Below are 15243 nucleotides of genomic sequence, written 5' to 3'. Positions count from 1 at the left end.
TCACTCTCTTCAGAGAGGCAAATGAACAACAGCTGACCCAACTCACCCTTTATAGTACAGTACACCACACACCTTGAGTCTCACAGGTTCCCACAATGATGTTCAAAGTCTTAACCACCTTTGATTAACTTGAATATTAAACAAACTAAATAAAAATAGATTTATTTAATTATATGTATAGAATTTGTAGAATTATAATAGAATGGTGAATAATGGTTTGTGTGTATGTTGCAGATGCAAGGACCGGACAACCGCACCTTCCAGTCCAACATTCCAGTGGCTGCTGACATCGCAGTGGGTGTGGTTTATTCCTTGTTTGGTAAGATAATCAATTCATTTATTTATTCATCTAATGTGTGCAAGTGCATATATGTGTAAATCAGTGGCGATCGGTGCCTCCTCTTCAGGGGAAGCAGGAATTCAAAATACGTGGTCCACGCTTCACGTGAACATAGGTGCATCACGCATCATGTCAAAATACGTGCCTGCTGCAGACGCGTCGAAAGGGTTTATGATAAAAGAGACGCTCGCGTTCAGAAGACACTGTGTTACACTTAACTCTGATTACTCTGTGTAACTGTGTAACTCTTGATTACACATGAGATATGGCAAGTATCTAGCAAACGCAAGCGTCTCTTTTTTTAAAAACCCTTTCTACGCGTATTTTGACATAATGCGCCACACACATGATGGGCTAAATACATGTTTTTCCGAGCTTCGCATTACTGTAGGGCTGAAACGATTCCTCGAAGAACTCGAGTAATTCGAATACAAAAAATCATAGAGGCAAATTTTGTTGCCTCGAAGCTTTGTTTAATCCATTTAACTACAGTACACATGGAGCACTGTGTTTCCCCACGGACCGTTATTACTAACGCACAGCCCGCTAAACTCTGTTCATGTTACAGGGCTCTCAAGTCTCACGCATTCACCATGAGACACACGCATTTTAGTCTGTTCACACGCTCACACGTATTTCTCATGCTGATAAATAAGTGATAGCTTATTGAAATGGTGAACTGCTATTTTACTTAGTTTTAGTCTATTTTGCGAGTGAAACTTGTTTTCCGGCTGCATTGAGTCCATCAAACTAGATGCGTACTTGTGGACACCGAATCCTGTTATTTACACATGCCATCTGGCGGTTCTGCGTGTCTGCATGAATGAACTGCATAGTTTAACGTGCTACACACGTGATACTCATAAATTTTTCTGCGTCTGCGCTGAATGAGGATATGAACTTCACCTCCAGAGTTGCTCTGTGAGTTTATTTCAAGAACATTTTATTGTTTGAGTGAAGAAACAGAGATACTAAAAAATAAGCGTCTTCCGACAACCTGCCAAAATAAAAGTCATAGGCTATATTTGTCACATTTACGTCTGTTTCCCTATTTAGTTTTCTACGGTTTTGCCATTGGACTTAATTTTGCCACGATCCCTTACCTGTACCTCGTTTGTTTAACTCGCACCTGTTAGTTGTTATCGTCATCAATTGTACACTATTTAGCCACTGCCTTTTTCATTTGTTCTTTGTCTTGTCTATAGTGTTGTAACTGCCTTCTTCGAGTTCTGTTTATTTGTATCGAGTGCTTTCATTAAATATATTATCACTGTGGATTACCTTCATCTACCGAAACCATTACAATATTACTATTTAATAGTAAAAAAAGAAACTAAAACTAATTTAAATAAACTAAATGCATCATGCATAATCTGAAGTTAGTTGTTTACCTTTGAAATTATTCTTTCTATTTTTATTCATGTTTCTTATATATATTTGTATTATATTGCATTTTGAATTTAATATGGCAATGGAATGTATTAAATGGGTTTAGTTTCCACAGATATTAATGTATGCAATTTCAGCAATAAAAACTTTTATTGTTCTAAAAAGGAAACAAATTAGTTGTTTTACTCATTTTAAGAGACCTGTCTTATTTTCTCTTGTATATTTAGTATTGCTTTTTAATAAAAAAAAGTACTTATTATCCGAATACCCAATTAATTTGATGGAAAAATCCGTAGAATACTCGATTAGTAAAAGAATCGATAGCTGCAGCCCTACATTACTGCTTACCCTGAAGAGGAGTCACGGATCGCCACTGGTGTAAATGTGATAATGGTTCGCCAGTAAATTCAAGGTGTAAGTATTCCAAAAGAACAGAAAGGGATGAAAGTCTATGTGTGCAACTGAATCCCTTAAAGAAAGCTACTAAGGAAAGCATGTATCACGATAGTTCACTCAAAAATACAAATTCTGTTATCATTCATTCACCTTCATTGTTCAAAACTTGTACATGACTTGTGACGATATTGAGAGTTAACCAGTGCGTAGTGATTGGTCGAATACTGCAAGCGTGTGACGGAAATGTAACGCCTCTTACCATATTCAGAACATCAGGTTCCAAAGAAATTGTACTGACAGGTGATAAAATGTCATCGGTACTTTCCTTATCAATACCGTGCCAAAATCTGATCCCGAAAATGAAGATGATCAAGAGCGACTTGAGCAGGATGTAAAGGATTGGTAAGGTTTTTAAAAAATATATTACGTTAAATAGTAAAAAACTATAGCTAACTGTTTTACCTTTAATATACGACGTTATAAAGATTTGCCGTTAGTGATCAACCAGTGTTACGCCATGTTTCGTCTCGACTCAACAAAGACAATAAACCCCATTATAAACACGACATTTGTTGCCTCTAGTTGGAACATAATTACTGATTATTATCAGACGTATGTTGTCTTTTTTCACGTTGCGCGCGTGTCTGCATTTGCAGATCACAAACACACGATAAACTCAACTCGCGTTAGTCTGTAACAGTCTGTAAGTTAGTCTGTTAGTCTGTAAGTCTTTTACAATGAAAATATACTTACAGGCTGCGAATCTGAAGCGCCAGACTGTCCTTGCGAAGTTGTAATGGTTGGAATTGCCCCACTTTTTAACAAAAGCTTTCGTGCACAGCCGGCCTTGATCTCTCCCAGGTTCATGAAGCAATCATGAAATGCGCTGCACACACTTGAATTTTCGGATTTTACTGTTCTGGAACAGTATTGTAAATAAAATGTAACCACCATTAGTTTTTAGTTGTCTCATCTTTTGGCATGGCAAACAAAGAGTCTTTCTTTTCGCAACGAAACACACAGCGTCTCCACGACATGGCTGCGGCGGCAACGATACGATGAGATTTACAAGTACGCCCACCTTACTTGCGTATAGAATTTGGCGGTCCTAGTCAAGTCATACCACGAAATGACGTAGATTCGTGGGGGTGTGGTTACACGAGGCGTTTCAGGCAAGTCTGGGTGAGCATTCGCTTTTAGATAGAATGCATCTTTTGTTCCGACACTTTAATTTTTGCAATTTTACATGTCTAATACATGCATGGGCAACTTTTAACACACCAAAGACACAGAAAAACACGTATTCGCGCCATATCACCTGTTTACATACTGTAGTATCCGATGTGCTCTGATTTGAACATACTGTAGGCAGTGAAAAATATTCTCATACATCGCAGTAGTTCTGTACTCTCAGTACTTTCATACAGTACGTTCTGATGGTGTTGTGGTGTGAGTGTTTATGCAAGCATGTCTACACATCCACACAGTTTGGATTTGTGGTTTTCAGAGCCCGCAAGTGTTGGTGGAAATTCAGTAAGAATGAATTGCACTGGTCAATTGCGCCGTTTAATTTGAACACATTGCATGCTCTGTTTCAGAGCTTGATTTGCTTATGCAGAAGCAAGCCCTCAAAATTGGGACAGAGGATACTTATGCCCACAGTGTACTTTGTAACAAATTCCTTTGTTGCTATCAGTCCAACCGCAAACACAGCTGGCTACAGTTGCAATAAACATTTCACTTATATCCCGTTTCTCTGAGTGCCACAATTTATTGTGCCAGGAAATAGTGCTCATGGTGGCCCAGTACATTGTCTAATGCACACAGTTATATGACAAGAAGGTGTGCTGTAGTGAACTTATGTGTGCTTACATGTAACTGTGTGTACTCTCGTGTTTTGTGCGGTTCATCTTCCCTACCGTCCACTTCATACAAGCTCAAACGTCCTTTTCTTTGATGAATACTTGAAGTGTAGGCATTTTCCCTGCTCAGACTACTGTAGTTTTGATGTGCTGCCCTCAGGTTTCAAAGGCATACGCTGCACGAGAGTTCTCATCTTGACTTTAAAATGCACTGTGGATGTCTTCAGGGATCATTGATTGTTTATATGAAGCAAACTGTCAGTGGGGCACTAAAGAACATCTTACAATCTTCCTTGGTCTAATTGATTTTTTTATTTACTTGTTTGGCATTTCCAACCGTAGCTCATTGATGCTTGATCAAAATGAAACATTCAGTGTTCACTTTGACTATGATAATTAGCCTACTGATGCGCTCAGTGCAGGAACAATGGAGGTGGATTAAGTTACAGCACATTCAATGTGCCAAATGCTAATTCACTCTCTGCATGCAGCGAGCTTCTACCCCTCTCGTATTTGGCACATTCCACGAATACACAACACTTTGGTAAAAAATGACATTTTTTTATTGTAAGATCTTTTTGATATTGTCGCTGTTGGACTGAAACCTTTTTTTTCGTAAATCATTACTATTACATTTTTTAACATTTATTCATCCGTCCAAAGCAACCTACAAATGAGGCAGCATGTAACATTTTGTCAATGAGCTAAACAATAATTGTAGATCACCGAGCCATGTTTACAAACTAGTATTAGGGCTGAGGCAGGGGAAGATGAACAGACAATTTTTTATAAACAACCAGAAAGTAGTTATGGTTTACTCAGATTCTGAGCAGTTTTTTCAGTTTATATTTGTGGGTTTTGCAAATGTTTACCCAATAAAACATATTAAAAAGAGCTTGTCAACTTTGACAACACGGTTCTTGATTATTACATTACATTTAATTACATATTCATTTTTTAAATAGTTAAAAATAGCTATAAATAGTGATTTTGACTGAATGATCTTTGAATGGTTTTCCACCATTTAACATGACTCTGTTTGCAGTCTTTTAAGCAGCATTGTGGGATAATGATGTGAGAAATATTTTTCTATGTTTTTCAATACTTTCAAATATATTACTGAAAATAACACAATATAAGACATATTCAAACAAAATCAAATAGCTCATACAGCTGCGGAAAAAAAAACATTTCAAAATTATTTCCAGCTTAAAATTTACATTTATGCATTTGGCAGACACTTTTATCCAAAGCGACTTACATTGCATTATTCTACACATTGCATTATAATTTACTATTTCTAGATTTGTGTTTTGGTATAATTGTTGTTTTGTTTTATTCTGTGAACTACTAACAATATTTCAACAAACACTGGACTGGAATGGCCACAATACATCTAGAAATACTAATTAAATAAAAATTCGGAATGGCCTCTTTATTTTCTCCGCTGCTTCACAATTTTTTTTTGATTAAGCACCATTTATTGAAATAAAACTTAATTTCAAGTTTTAGAAAGTTTATTTTTTGTGCAAGGTGGCTTTTATTAAATAAATCATCCAGGTGGATGCTGCACATTGGTGGTGCTTGAGGAGATTCCCCCTTCCATGTAAAGCGCTCTGAGTACCCATAAAAGCGCTATATAATTGTAACCAATTATTATTATTATTTATTCCTCCTTTATTTCTGATTTGTGTACTTGACATGTCAGCCATATGTAATGGCATGAGACTATGTGTTGCGTGCATATTTTAGTGACGACTGGACTCTTTTCAAAGTTGCATGCATCAAAGCATTTAATGAAGGGATCAGAGAGCATTTTAGACACCATAGTTGTAAATTTAATGTGATTTCCTGACAGCATACTAGTTTTGTGTTCAAAAGCCAGAGCCAAGGGAAGGGTCAGATGAGTTTAATAGACCTGAAAATCATTTATAATCCTCCTATTTCCTGATGTAATCTGGTGTGAGAAACCTGGTGGTGGTTTATTAATCCTAAAGTCTGAATATTTCTTCAAATCATTGTTATAAAAGTAAAAATCCCATTTGAATTTTCAGCTTCAAGTCTAAAATAATCACGATGCAGCTGTAAGGCAATATCTATAAAGCAGTGAATAAATGTTACACAAACCTTTAACTTGCATGACAGTAATATTAGAATATTTTGTATTTTTTAACACTTTACGGGGCAAGCTGTTTTTAATTCACTGCATGGAAAGCCCCGCAGAAAAAATCGGGAGGTCTTGTTTCTAATTCTGCGAGAAAATTGCTTGTTTCATGTCATCAGCTTATTCCTAAAAAGAAGTCACAAGTAATTGCGATCAAGTATCAAATATTCACACAACCTCATTTCTGGAACATATGATACCAAATATATTTTCTGCAACTTTATTAGGATTATCTAAATGAATATGGTGGTGGAGATGAGAAATGGTTGTGCACAAAAATTCATCATGGCACATATTCATGACACAGTTTTTGTGTGTTGTAGGAGTATGTTCACTCTGTGGAAACAGCATGCTGCTCTATGTGTCCTACAAAAAGAAGCACCTCTTGAAACCAGCTGAGTTCTTTATTATAAACCTGGCCATCAGTGACCTGGGCATGACCGTCAGCCTGTACCCCCTCGCTGTCACATCCAGCCTCGCCCACAGGTATGACTAATCTGAAGAAACTATATGAAAGACAAGAAAGAGGGTTAATGTGATATTAATTTTGGTTTTGACTAACACAAAGCAGTGATAGTGGGAATTGGTCAATTGTGCCACAGTTAAGTACTCCGTCAAGTTCAATCTGGCCACAAAACTCATAGAGAATAATGATGTGTGCAGACATAGAAAGAATAAAGACAGGCTGAATCCAACAGCTTCTCTTTCACAAAGAACACATCTCACACATGAATCCAGACCACAGTCTTCAGTGTCAGACTGTTATTTACTGTGATAACAACTGCAACCACTTCGCACAGCATCTGTAGTGTCGGAGATGTTATTCTTAAAAATAAAGGTTTAAAAGAATAGTTCAGCCAAAAATGAAAATTGACTCAGCCTCATGCTTTGCCAGATATACGGTATACACTATATGAACAAAAGTGTTGAGACACCCCTTCTAATAAACATGTTTATCTATTCCAATTTTTCCAATCAAAACAAATATTAATGCTATACCATACAATACCATATTAAATAACTGTTACAACAGTTTCTGTTCAATTCAATTCAATTTTATTTATATAGCGCTTTTCACAATGTGAATTGTTCCAAAGCAGCTTTACAGGAGAAAATAAGAAAAACAGAAAAACACAGAAAAGGTAAAATATGGTGTTAATAGAACAAGTAAGATCATTCTTGTAAATAATATCTAATAAAAGCAGTCTCCCGGTGAGCAAGCCAACACTGCCCTGTGGCGAGGAATGATAAATAAATGGAGAAAAAAAAAAGAAAAAGACTGGTTTCTCTCGGGAGAAACCAGTCTTAGCCGGGAGGGCCAGGTCTCCTCTGACGTGTCACAGCTGCACTCAGTGACTTTGATTAATAGTTACTGAGTAAATGTGTCATGGTTCTGCCCCATCTTGTCTTGCTTTTCTTGATCTTGTGGCAGAGCCATGGCAGAACCTCTTGTTTCATGTGGAGAGAGGCGTTTTGGCCCTTTTGGCTTGCCATACTCTCTCCAGGTCTCGTCATTGTTCCTGCCCTCTTGTTTCCTCATTATTGCTTGTAATGATTTCATGCCCCACACCTGTTCCCTCTTGATTTGTCCCCTTATTTAATGCCCCTGTGTACTCTGTCTTGTGCTGGATCATTGTCGTTTGTTTGGTGAGTTCCTGTGCTTTGTTAGTCTAGTCCAGTTTAGTTATTTGTATATTATGTCAAGTGTTAATTTTAGTCTTGTGTAGGTGCAGTCAGTTTTAGTCCAGTCCTGTCATGTTTTCGTACTCCCCTGTTTTGTTATGTTACCCCCACGTGGGTCTTTGTTTTGTATTTTTTTATTAAAGTCTGTGTTAACCCCTTACCCGCTGTCTGCACCTGGGTCCTCTGTTCCCTGTCTTTGTGTCTCACCGAACCGTTACGTGACAAAATGTTTATGAATAATAGGGAGAGCTTATTAGTTGTGATTTAGGAAATTTCATGTGTTGAAACCGTTTAGGTCTAATTTGGTCTTATTTTGGGATCGATATCAAACAACAGAGGAATGTTCTAAGCAGGGAAATTAGTAATGGCATAATGTAACTGAGCGCAGTTATAACTTCAAACTGCTGTCATGTGATGTAAGTTTAGCATTAAATATTAATACTTATTTCTGTTCTGAAATGACTGTAGCTCTGTGTACAAATCATTGATGTGTTTGGTTGATGAGTGTTTGAATCAAAGGTGTTCACCTGGGCTCAGGTCTGGACTTTATGCAAACTAGTCAAGGTCTTTCATACTAGGCTGAATCAATCATTTCTTTTTAAAGCTTGCTTTGTGCACAGTGGCTTTGTCATAATGGAATAGAAAAGAGTCCGCTGCCCAAACTGTTGCTATACAGTTAGAAGCACACAATTCTCTAGAATATCATTATACTGTATGCTGTGGCATTAAGATTTGTGTTCATGGAAATGACTAAAATGGCAAATAAAAGCATAGCGAAACCATTTATAAGATACATTTCTTGAAATTGAGATTTGCTGAATAAATAAGCTTTCCATTGATGTATGGGTTTGTTAGGATATGACAATATTTGGTCGAGATACCACTATTTGACAATCTGGAATCTGAGGATGCAAAAGAATCAAAATATTGAGAAAATGGCTTTTAAAGTTGTCCATCAGTGGCGCTGTAGCAGGTCGTTGCTAAGAAGAAACAGGTTTGTTTTAACCCTCCCTGTTGGCTTACCGCTGTAATGATGTTGTGGAGAGTACTGTAGATGAACCCGAAAGTGGAAATTTATATTCAAATCCACTCACAAAAATAAAGTTTTGATATATTTACAGTAGGAAATATTCTAAATATCTTCATGGAACATGATCTTTACTCAATATAACATTGCATAGAGAAAAACTTGCAATATTTTACTACTACAGTATTTATCTTAATACCATATACTGTCTTTAATTTTACCTTGTTTGTTTGTATATGATATAAGCTGCTTTGCAACAAAAGTTGTATATAAATGAAATTGAATTGAATATCCTAATGATTTTTGGCATAAAAGAAAAATCGATAATTTTGACCCGTACAATGTATTGTTGGCTTTTGCTGCAAATTATACCCGTGCAACTTATGACTGGTTTTGTGGTCCAGGGTCACATATATTTTAATGTTTAAAACATTTAATGTGAGCTTTTTATTTTCTTGTTCTTTCTTGTTCATCTATGTAGATTTCCAGTAGAACCCAAATAGCAATATGCTGATCTGACCAGTCAATCTCTATACTGGATACGAACCAAATGTCGGAACCAAACCACTCACTTTACAATCAACAAAGCTTTAAGCACCCGTGCTAATATCTGTTTCCTATGGTTTTGTATGATTACACATTTAATTTGTAGACAGCCTCAAGCAGTTGATCCAAGACTTTGACCACTGAAGAATTTGTGTTTGGAAGATCGCTGTTTGTGGTTACAGGTGGCTGTATGGAAGGACAGTGTGTCTCATCTACGCCTTCTGTGGAGTTTTGTTCGGGATCTGCTCTCTGACCACTCTTACTATTCTCAGCATTGTTTGCTGCCTCAAAGTCTGTTATCCACTGCATGGTAATAACGCACACACACACACACACACACACACACACACACACGCACACACACACACACACACACACACACACAGGGTTCAGAATAAGCTGGTTTACCAACCACAAATACTTCAAAATGCACAGGAATCATGTAATTTATATAAAATTAATATATTTCTATCCATATGATATGATTTTTTCCTGAGCTTGGCCCTCTTTTGTAAGTGAAACTACACCTATTGAGAACAATTTTGTCCATAAAATTGCCAACTGGGATGCCTAATGTAAGGAATATTCCACGTGTCACCATGCACCTTAATATTATTATATATTATCAGAATTTTTCCACTTAAGTAAAAGTTGGTAGAGATCAGTGAGTCAAAACAGATGTTTTTTAGTTGATGGTTTGATTTGAATTTTCAGTTTGGCAAATATTATTTCTACCTGCCAAATCCAAGGTTCGGTCTCATTTGGCACATTCTAATTTTGTACTCTTCACACACCTGTTAAATTTGCATTCATTGTCTTTTATAATGTGTATATGTGTATCTGTAGGTAACAGGTTCAGCTACGAGCACGGTCGCGTGCTAATAGCGTGTGCGTGGGCTTACGCTCTCGTGTTTGCGTGCTCCCCCCTTGCTTACTGGGGACAGTACGGCCCTGAACCCTACGGCACGGCCTGCTGTATCGACTGGGCATTGTCCAATCATGACTCCATCGCCCGCTCCTACATCACTGTACTCTTCATCGCCTGCTACCTGCTGCCCTGCACCATCATCATCGTCTCCTACACACGCATACTGCTCACGGTCCGAGACTCCCGTAGAGCTGTGGAGCAGCACATCTCAGCACAGACACACATGCGCAACATCCAGACCATCATAGTGAAGGTATGTGCAAAGAGAGGTTTAGGCATACAATACCAGTCAAACGGTTGGACACATTAACTTATGTCGCACAACAGTTTTGGCCTAGATGTAGGCTTAACCAAAGATAATGTATTAACAAGATGTACCACTGCCATCACAATGAATGGGGAGAAATAGAACACTCCATATGGCAATTTAAGCTTAGCAAACCAATGTCAAAGGACAGTTCATGTCAGGTTTAATTAATGATCGGAAATACAGTGAGGTAAACAATTATTTGATCCTCTGTTGATTTTGTAAGTTTGCCTGCTTACAAAGACATAAAAGGTCTATATTTTTATGGTAGGCTTATTTTAACTGATAGAGACAGAATATAAAATATATTTAAAAATCAGGGGTAAAAAATGTTATATAAAGGTTATAAATTGATTTGCATTTCAGTCAGTGAAATAAGTATTTGATCCCCGAGCTAAACATAACTTTGTACTTGGTGGAGAAACCCTTGTTGGCAAGCACAGAGGTAAGACATTTCTGATGGTCACCAGGTTTGCACATGCACATCCTGGTGCAAGGACTTTGTGAGTGCTGCAGGATTTCAATCTATTGTGGCATAGCGTGTTACTTGCTAACTGTGGTCCCAACTGTCTTGAAATCATTAACAATCTTCTTCCGTGTAGTTCTGGGCTGATCTTTAACCTTTCTCATGATCATCATGAAATCTTGCAGGGAGGTCCAGACTAAGGTCAATTGATAGTTATTTTGTATTTCTTCTATTTCCAAATAATCGCACCAACAGTTGTCTCCTTCTCATCAAGCTTTTGTTTGTAGCCTATTCCAGGTTTGTGCAGGTCTACAATCTTGTCCCTGACATCCTTTAAAACCTATTTGGCCTTGACCATGGTGGTGGAGAGGTTGAAATGGAAGATACAGATTCTGTTGGCAGGCATCTTTTATATACATAACAAGCTGATTTAGGAGTAATTTCTTAAAGTGACAGGACTAATCTGTGGTCCATATAGGCACATAAACAATCTGTGGATGATTGGTAGGGGATCAAATACTTATTTCACTGACTGAAATGCAAATCAATTTATAACCTTTATGTTTTTTTCCCTGACTTTTTGGTTGATATTCGGTTTCTATCATTTAAAATAAACCTACCATAAAAATTATGGACCATTCATTTATTTGCAAGCAGGCAAACTTACAAAATCAGCAGGGGATCAAATAATTATTTCCCTCACTGTATGCTTTTTGCCTGTGATTTTTAGAAACATCTGTCAGGGGGCGTTCGTGCTATGATGTGAATAGCTTCCCAGAGGCATTGCAAACATGGTCTCCAGACTTTGGCTTAACTTTTTTAAATTAGGTTTCTAGAGAAACATGAATTGTGCCTACATATGCATTTCTTTATAAATCTAACATTTTTATTAATTGAAAATAAAATGCACATATTGGAGTGGATAGTTTACTCTTTCGCCGCCATTGATAGAAATTTCAGTCATTTTTGTCTTTGATTAAAAACACAATCTTCTCAGCTTTTTGTTCAAAATGATGTTTTTTTTATAAACCGTCCCACATTTAGGAGGCAATAACAACAAATAAGAAATATGGTACAACAAATGGTATAATTACTGTATGTATATTTAAAGTATAAGAAATATAAAAAATAAATTGAAATAGAATATAATAGAAAAGATAGAATTAAATGTGTTTTTTTTTTTTTAAGCAGATGCTGGTATTTTCTTTGTTCCTATATTCACAGAAGAAAATATTCTGGGCGCTATTAAAGTCCCTGTGAACCGGAAGTTGCGATCGTTTTTATTTCCGCATTTGGACACATTTCCGAGTGAAATGGAATTTTAAACGAGAAAAAATAATGGCCGTGGCTTTCGTCTTTCTCTGCGATTTGATTGGATGTATAAAACAGCCGTTGCATTTTGAAATGTAACTGGCAGCAGACTTACAGTTGAAGGGGAGGAGTTAACGGATGCTCCGCCTAAACCGTCTGACATAGAGTACCTCATTTAAAATGGATAGTCATTACAGGAAGGAAGTGTATTTTCAGATGTTACCTAAAGATTATGAGTGCACACAAATTTTAAAAAGAGAATAAACCACATTGATAAACTATTTACAATAAACGCTGCAATATTTCATAAAAAAATAGGCATTGTAATTTTTTATTTCACTGGGACTTTAAATGTTTGTGAAAATTATAATAAAGATGCATGGCACTGACTGGCAATTTTAAAAAGTTTAAAGTGCGATCTCTGTTCAAAACAAATAAAAAATTCCATGCTACTTTTCATTTTTATGTTTTGTGTGAGTCAAAAGATGTCAAAATGTCATTGTCCGCAAAATCTTACCCCCCAGTTCAACTCTTAAATCAGTATTTACTGCTTACAATCGCAAATCAAGGTAAAATATTTGTTTTTTTTGTGTTCTTACTCTGTAAATAATTTTTGTTACCATACAAACCATTTTTAACCATAAACTGCTATGAACGGATTGCAGTTAAAGGTGTGATGAACTGGGGTTGTTTATTGTTTTATACCGTTGTATGAGGTCTACTTATGACATTCGCTTGGTTTTTACATTTAAAAACATCAAAATCAATAAGTAATAGGCTATTTTCTACCCGGGTTTTGAGGCCAGCTCTACAAATGCTCGGTTTGAATGGGTGTTCCGCCATGAAGGCTTGGAAGTAAAAGCCCACTGCTATGATTTGATAGCAGTTTGCGTAGTAAACTTAGTTGGAATCTTCTGTGAATTTGGTTAGACACGTAACGTTAGGTTACACTATTAGCACCATTCGCACAAGATTAGCATTATCTGGGGACCGCTTGTGATTTATAAATTACCTCCCCACATCAGTGTTTCATGTGACGCATTGGCACGGGATGATTTTACTCATATTTACTGACTTATTTCTCGGATGTGATGATGAGGCTTTGCTTATAGTTTGTATAGCTATAGTTGTATTGCGTTTAATGATATATGACCGTATGTCAGCATTTGAGACCCATGATCGCGAACCAGACAAAAGATCACCGCGATCGCAAATGTTACGAGAGTTTCCATGATAAATAAACAAACAAACAGGAGACTCCCGATAACTTATAGATATGACCCAGCACCCGAAATAATACCAAAACACTTCAAAACAGCCTCCATTATTCGCAAACGGTGGATAAAACCTTGAAAAATTATAAATGAGCCCACCAAATCACAGAGATCCCGATTCGCACAGGTTTAAGATCACAGACAACCTCTGCAATTAATACAAATTACTAGAGGCCCCAGGTAATACTAATCTCATGCGGATAGTGCTCAGGGCCTATCAAGCGATCTCTAACAAAGGAATAGTAACTCATAGTACAAAAATGTTTTACTCACATCAGATTGCTGCGCCATTCCTGTCGGATACAATATTGACAGCACAGCACTGCTTTTTAATTTTAGTCTCTCCAGCGCTGGATTCCAACAACAAATCCAGCGTTGACCTGTGCCTTGTTCACGAAGGAATCCTCGGAGAAATGAAACGAACAAAGGCTCCATGTTTTTCCCACATGAGCTGGAGTGTAAAATAAATAAACTTTAACCACGCATTCCTAATATCGGAATCCAAAGGAAGGTTATGCAGCGACTGTATTCTTCCACAACCAGGGATGGCACAATATTTATCTATCTTTAATGGCATGTTTGTTTATTGCTTGCTTGCTCTATCTGGTTCCGTGCCACTTGTGTTACTTCAGAATTGTCATGCGTTTGTTTTCTTTCTGTGGAGGCGGTGTTCAACCTATCAATGACGTCATAAATAGGTGCATTCCAGAACCTGGCGTTCGCTGGGCCTGGTGTCAATAACGATTGTAATCTCGTTAACAAGGGCGTTTTCAGTTCTGACACTTACATGAAGTTTCACGTGAATACGATTCCCTTTTATATAACAAAAACTCGGGTTAAAATTGTGGTTTTAATTCATGGCATCTTTATGCAAAAGTAGACAATATGTGCACACAGCATACAGTATCTCACAGAAGAGAGTACACCCCTCACATTTTTGTAAATATTTTATTATATCTTTTCATGTGACAACACTGAAGAAATGACACTGTCACGGATACTACCAGCCAGTCTGATTCTCCCTCTCTCCCAGCACAGTCGGCATCCCCTTATTACTGATTCCCCACACCTGCATCTGGCATCCTGCACCCTTTACAAGATTCACCTCTTCGGCACTTCAGTGTCTGGTCTCGTTTTTGGACTACCATTTGCTCACTGGACTATTCTTGGATTAGTTACTCTTTTCAGAGTTTGCCTATCTTCTTCAAGTCGTACACTAAAGAATTTATAATCTAAGCTATAGAACTCTATTATCGACAGTCTGTCCTATTTTGATCATCTGCCTTCATTACCTGTTTGGCTCATTTATGCTGGCAACAAAAGTGAGTACACCCCTAAGTGAAAATGTCCATATTGGGCCCAAAGTTCAATTCAATTCAATTTTATTTATATAGCGCTTTTCACAATGTGCATTGTTCCAAAGCAGCTTTACAGGAGCAAATAAGAAAAACACAGAAAGGTAAAACACAGCACAGTGCATGGTGTTTATAGACCAAGCAAGATCATTATAATAAATAATATCTAATAAATAAATGAATAAATAAATAAAT

The 15243-nt window shown here is 37.1% G+C and overlaps 1 protein-coding gene across 1 annotated transcript in view; it reads left to right on the top strand.

Annotated features, from left to right (window-relative positions):
• The first annotated feature begins 234 nt into the window (after window positions 1-234).
• opn7a (opsin 7, group member a) overlaps window positions 235-15243 on the top strand; it is a 24526-nt gene continuing 9517 nt past the window's right edge. Inside the window, exons 1-4 of the mRNA XM_057327281.1 lie at window positions 235-319; window positions 6475-6637; window positions 9590-9717; window positions 10254-10588. Of these exons, the coding sequence (XP_057183264.1) occupies window positions 235-319; window positions 6475-6637; window positions 9590-9717; window positions 10254-10588 (711 nt within the window). The remainder of the gene's footprint in view (window positions 320-6474; window positions 6638-9589; window positions 9718-10253; window positions 10589-15243) is intronic.

Source organism: Triplophysa rosa, unplaced genomic scaffold (assembly GCF_024868665.1).
Source record: "Triplophysa rosa unplaced genomic scaffold, Trosa_1v2 scaffold1_ERROPOS769263, whole genome shotgun sequence".
In the NCBI taxonomy this organism is placed as follows: Eukaryota; Metazoa; Chordata; class Actinopteri; order Cypriniformes; family Nemacheilidae; genus Triplophysa; species Triplophysa rosa.
Note: the sequence above shows the minus strand (reverse complement) of the source record. Positions and strands in the feature narration are given on the sequence as shown.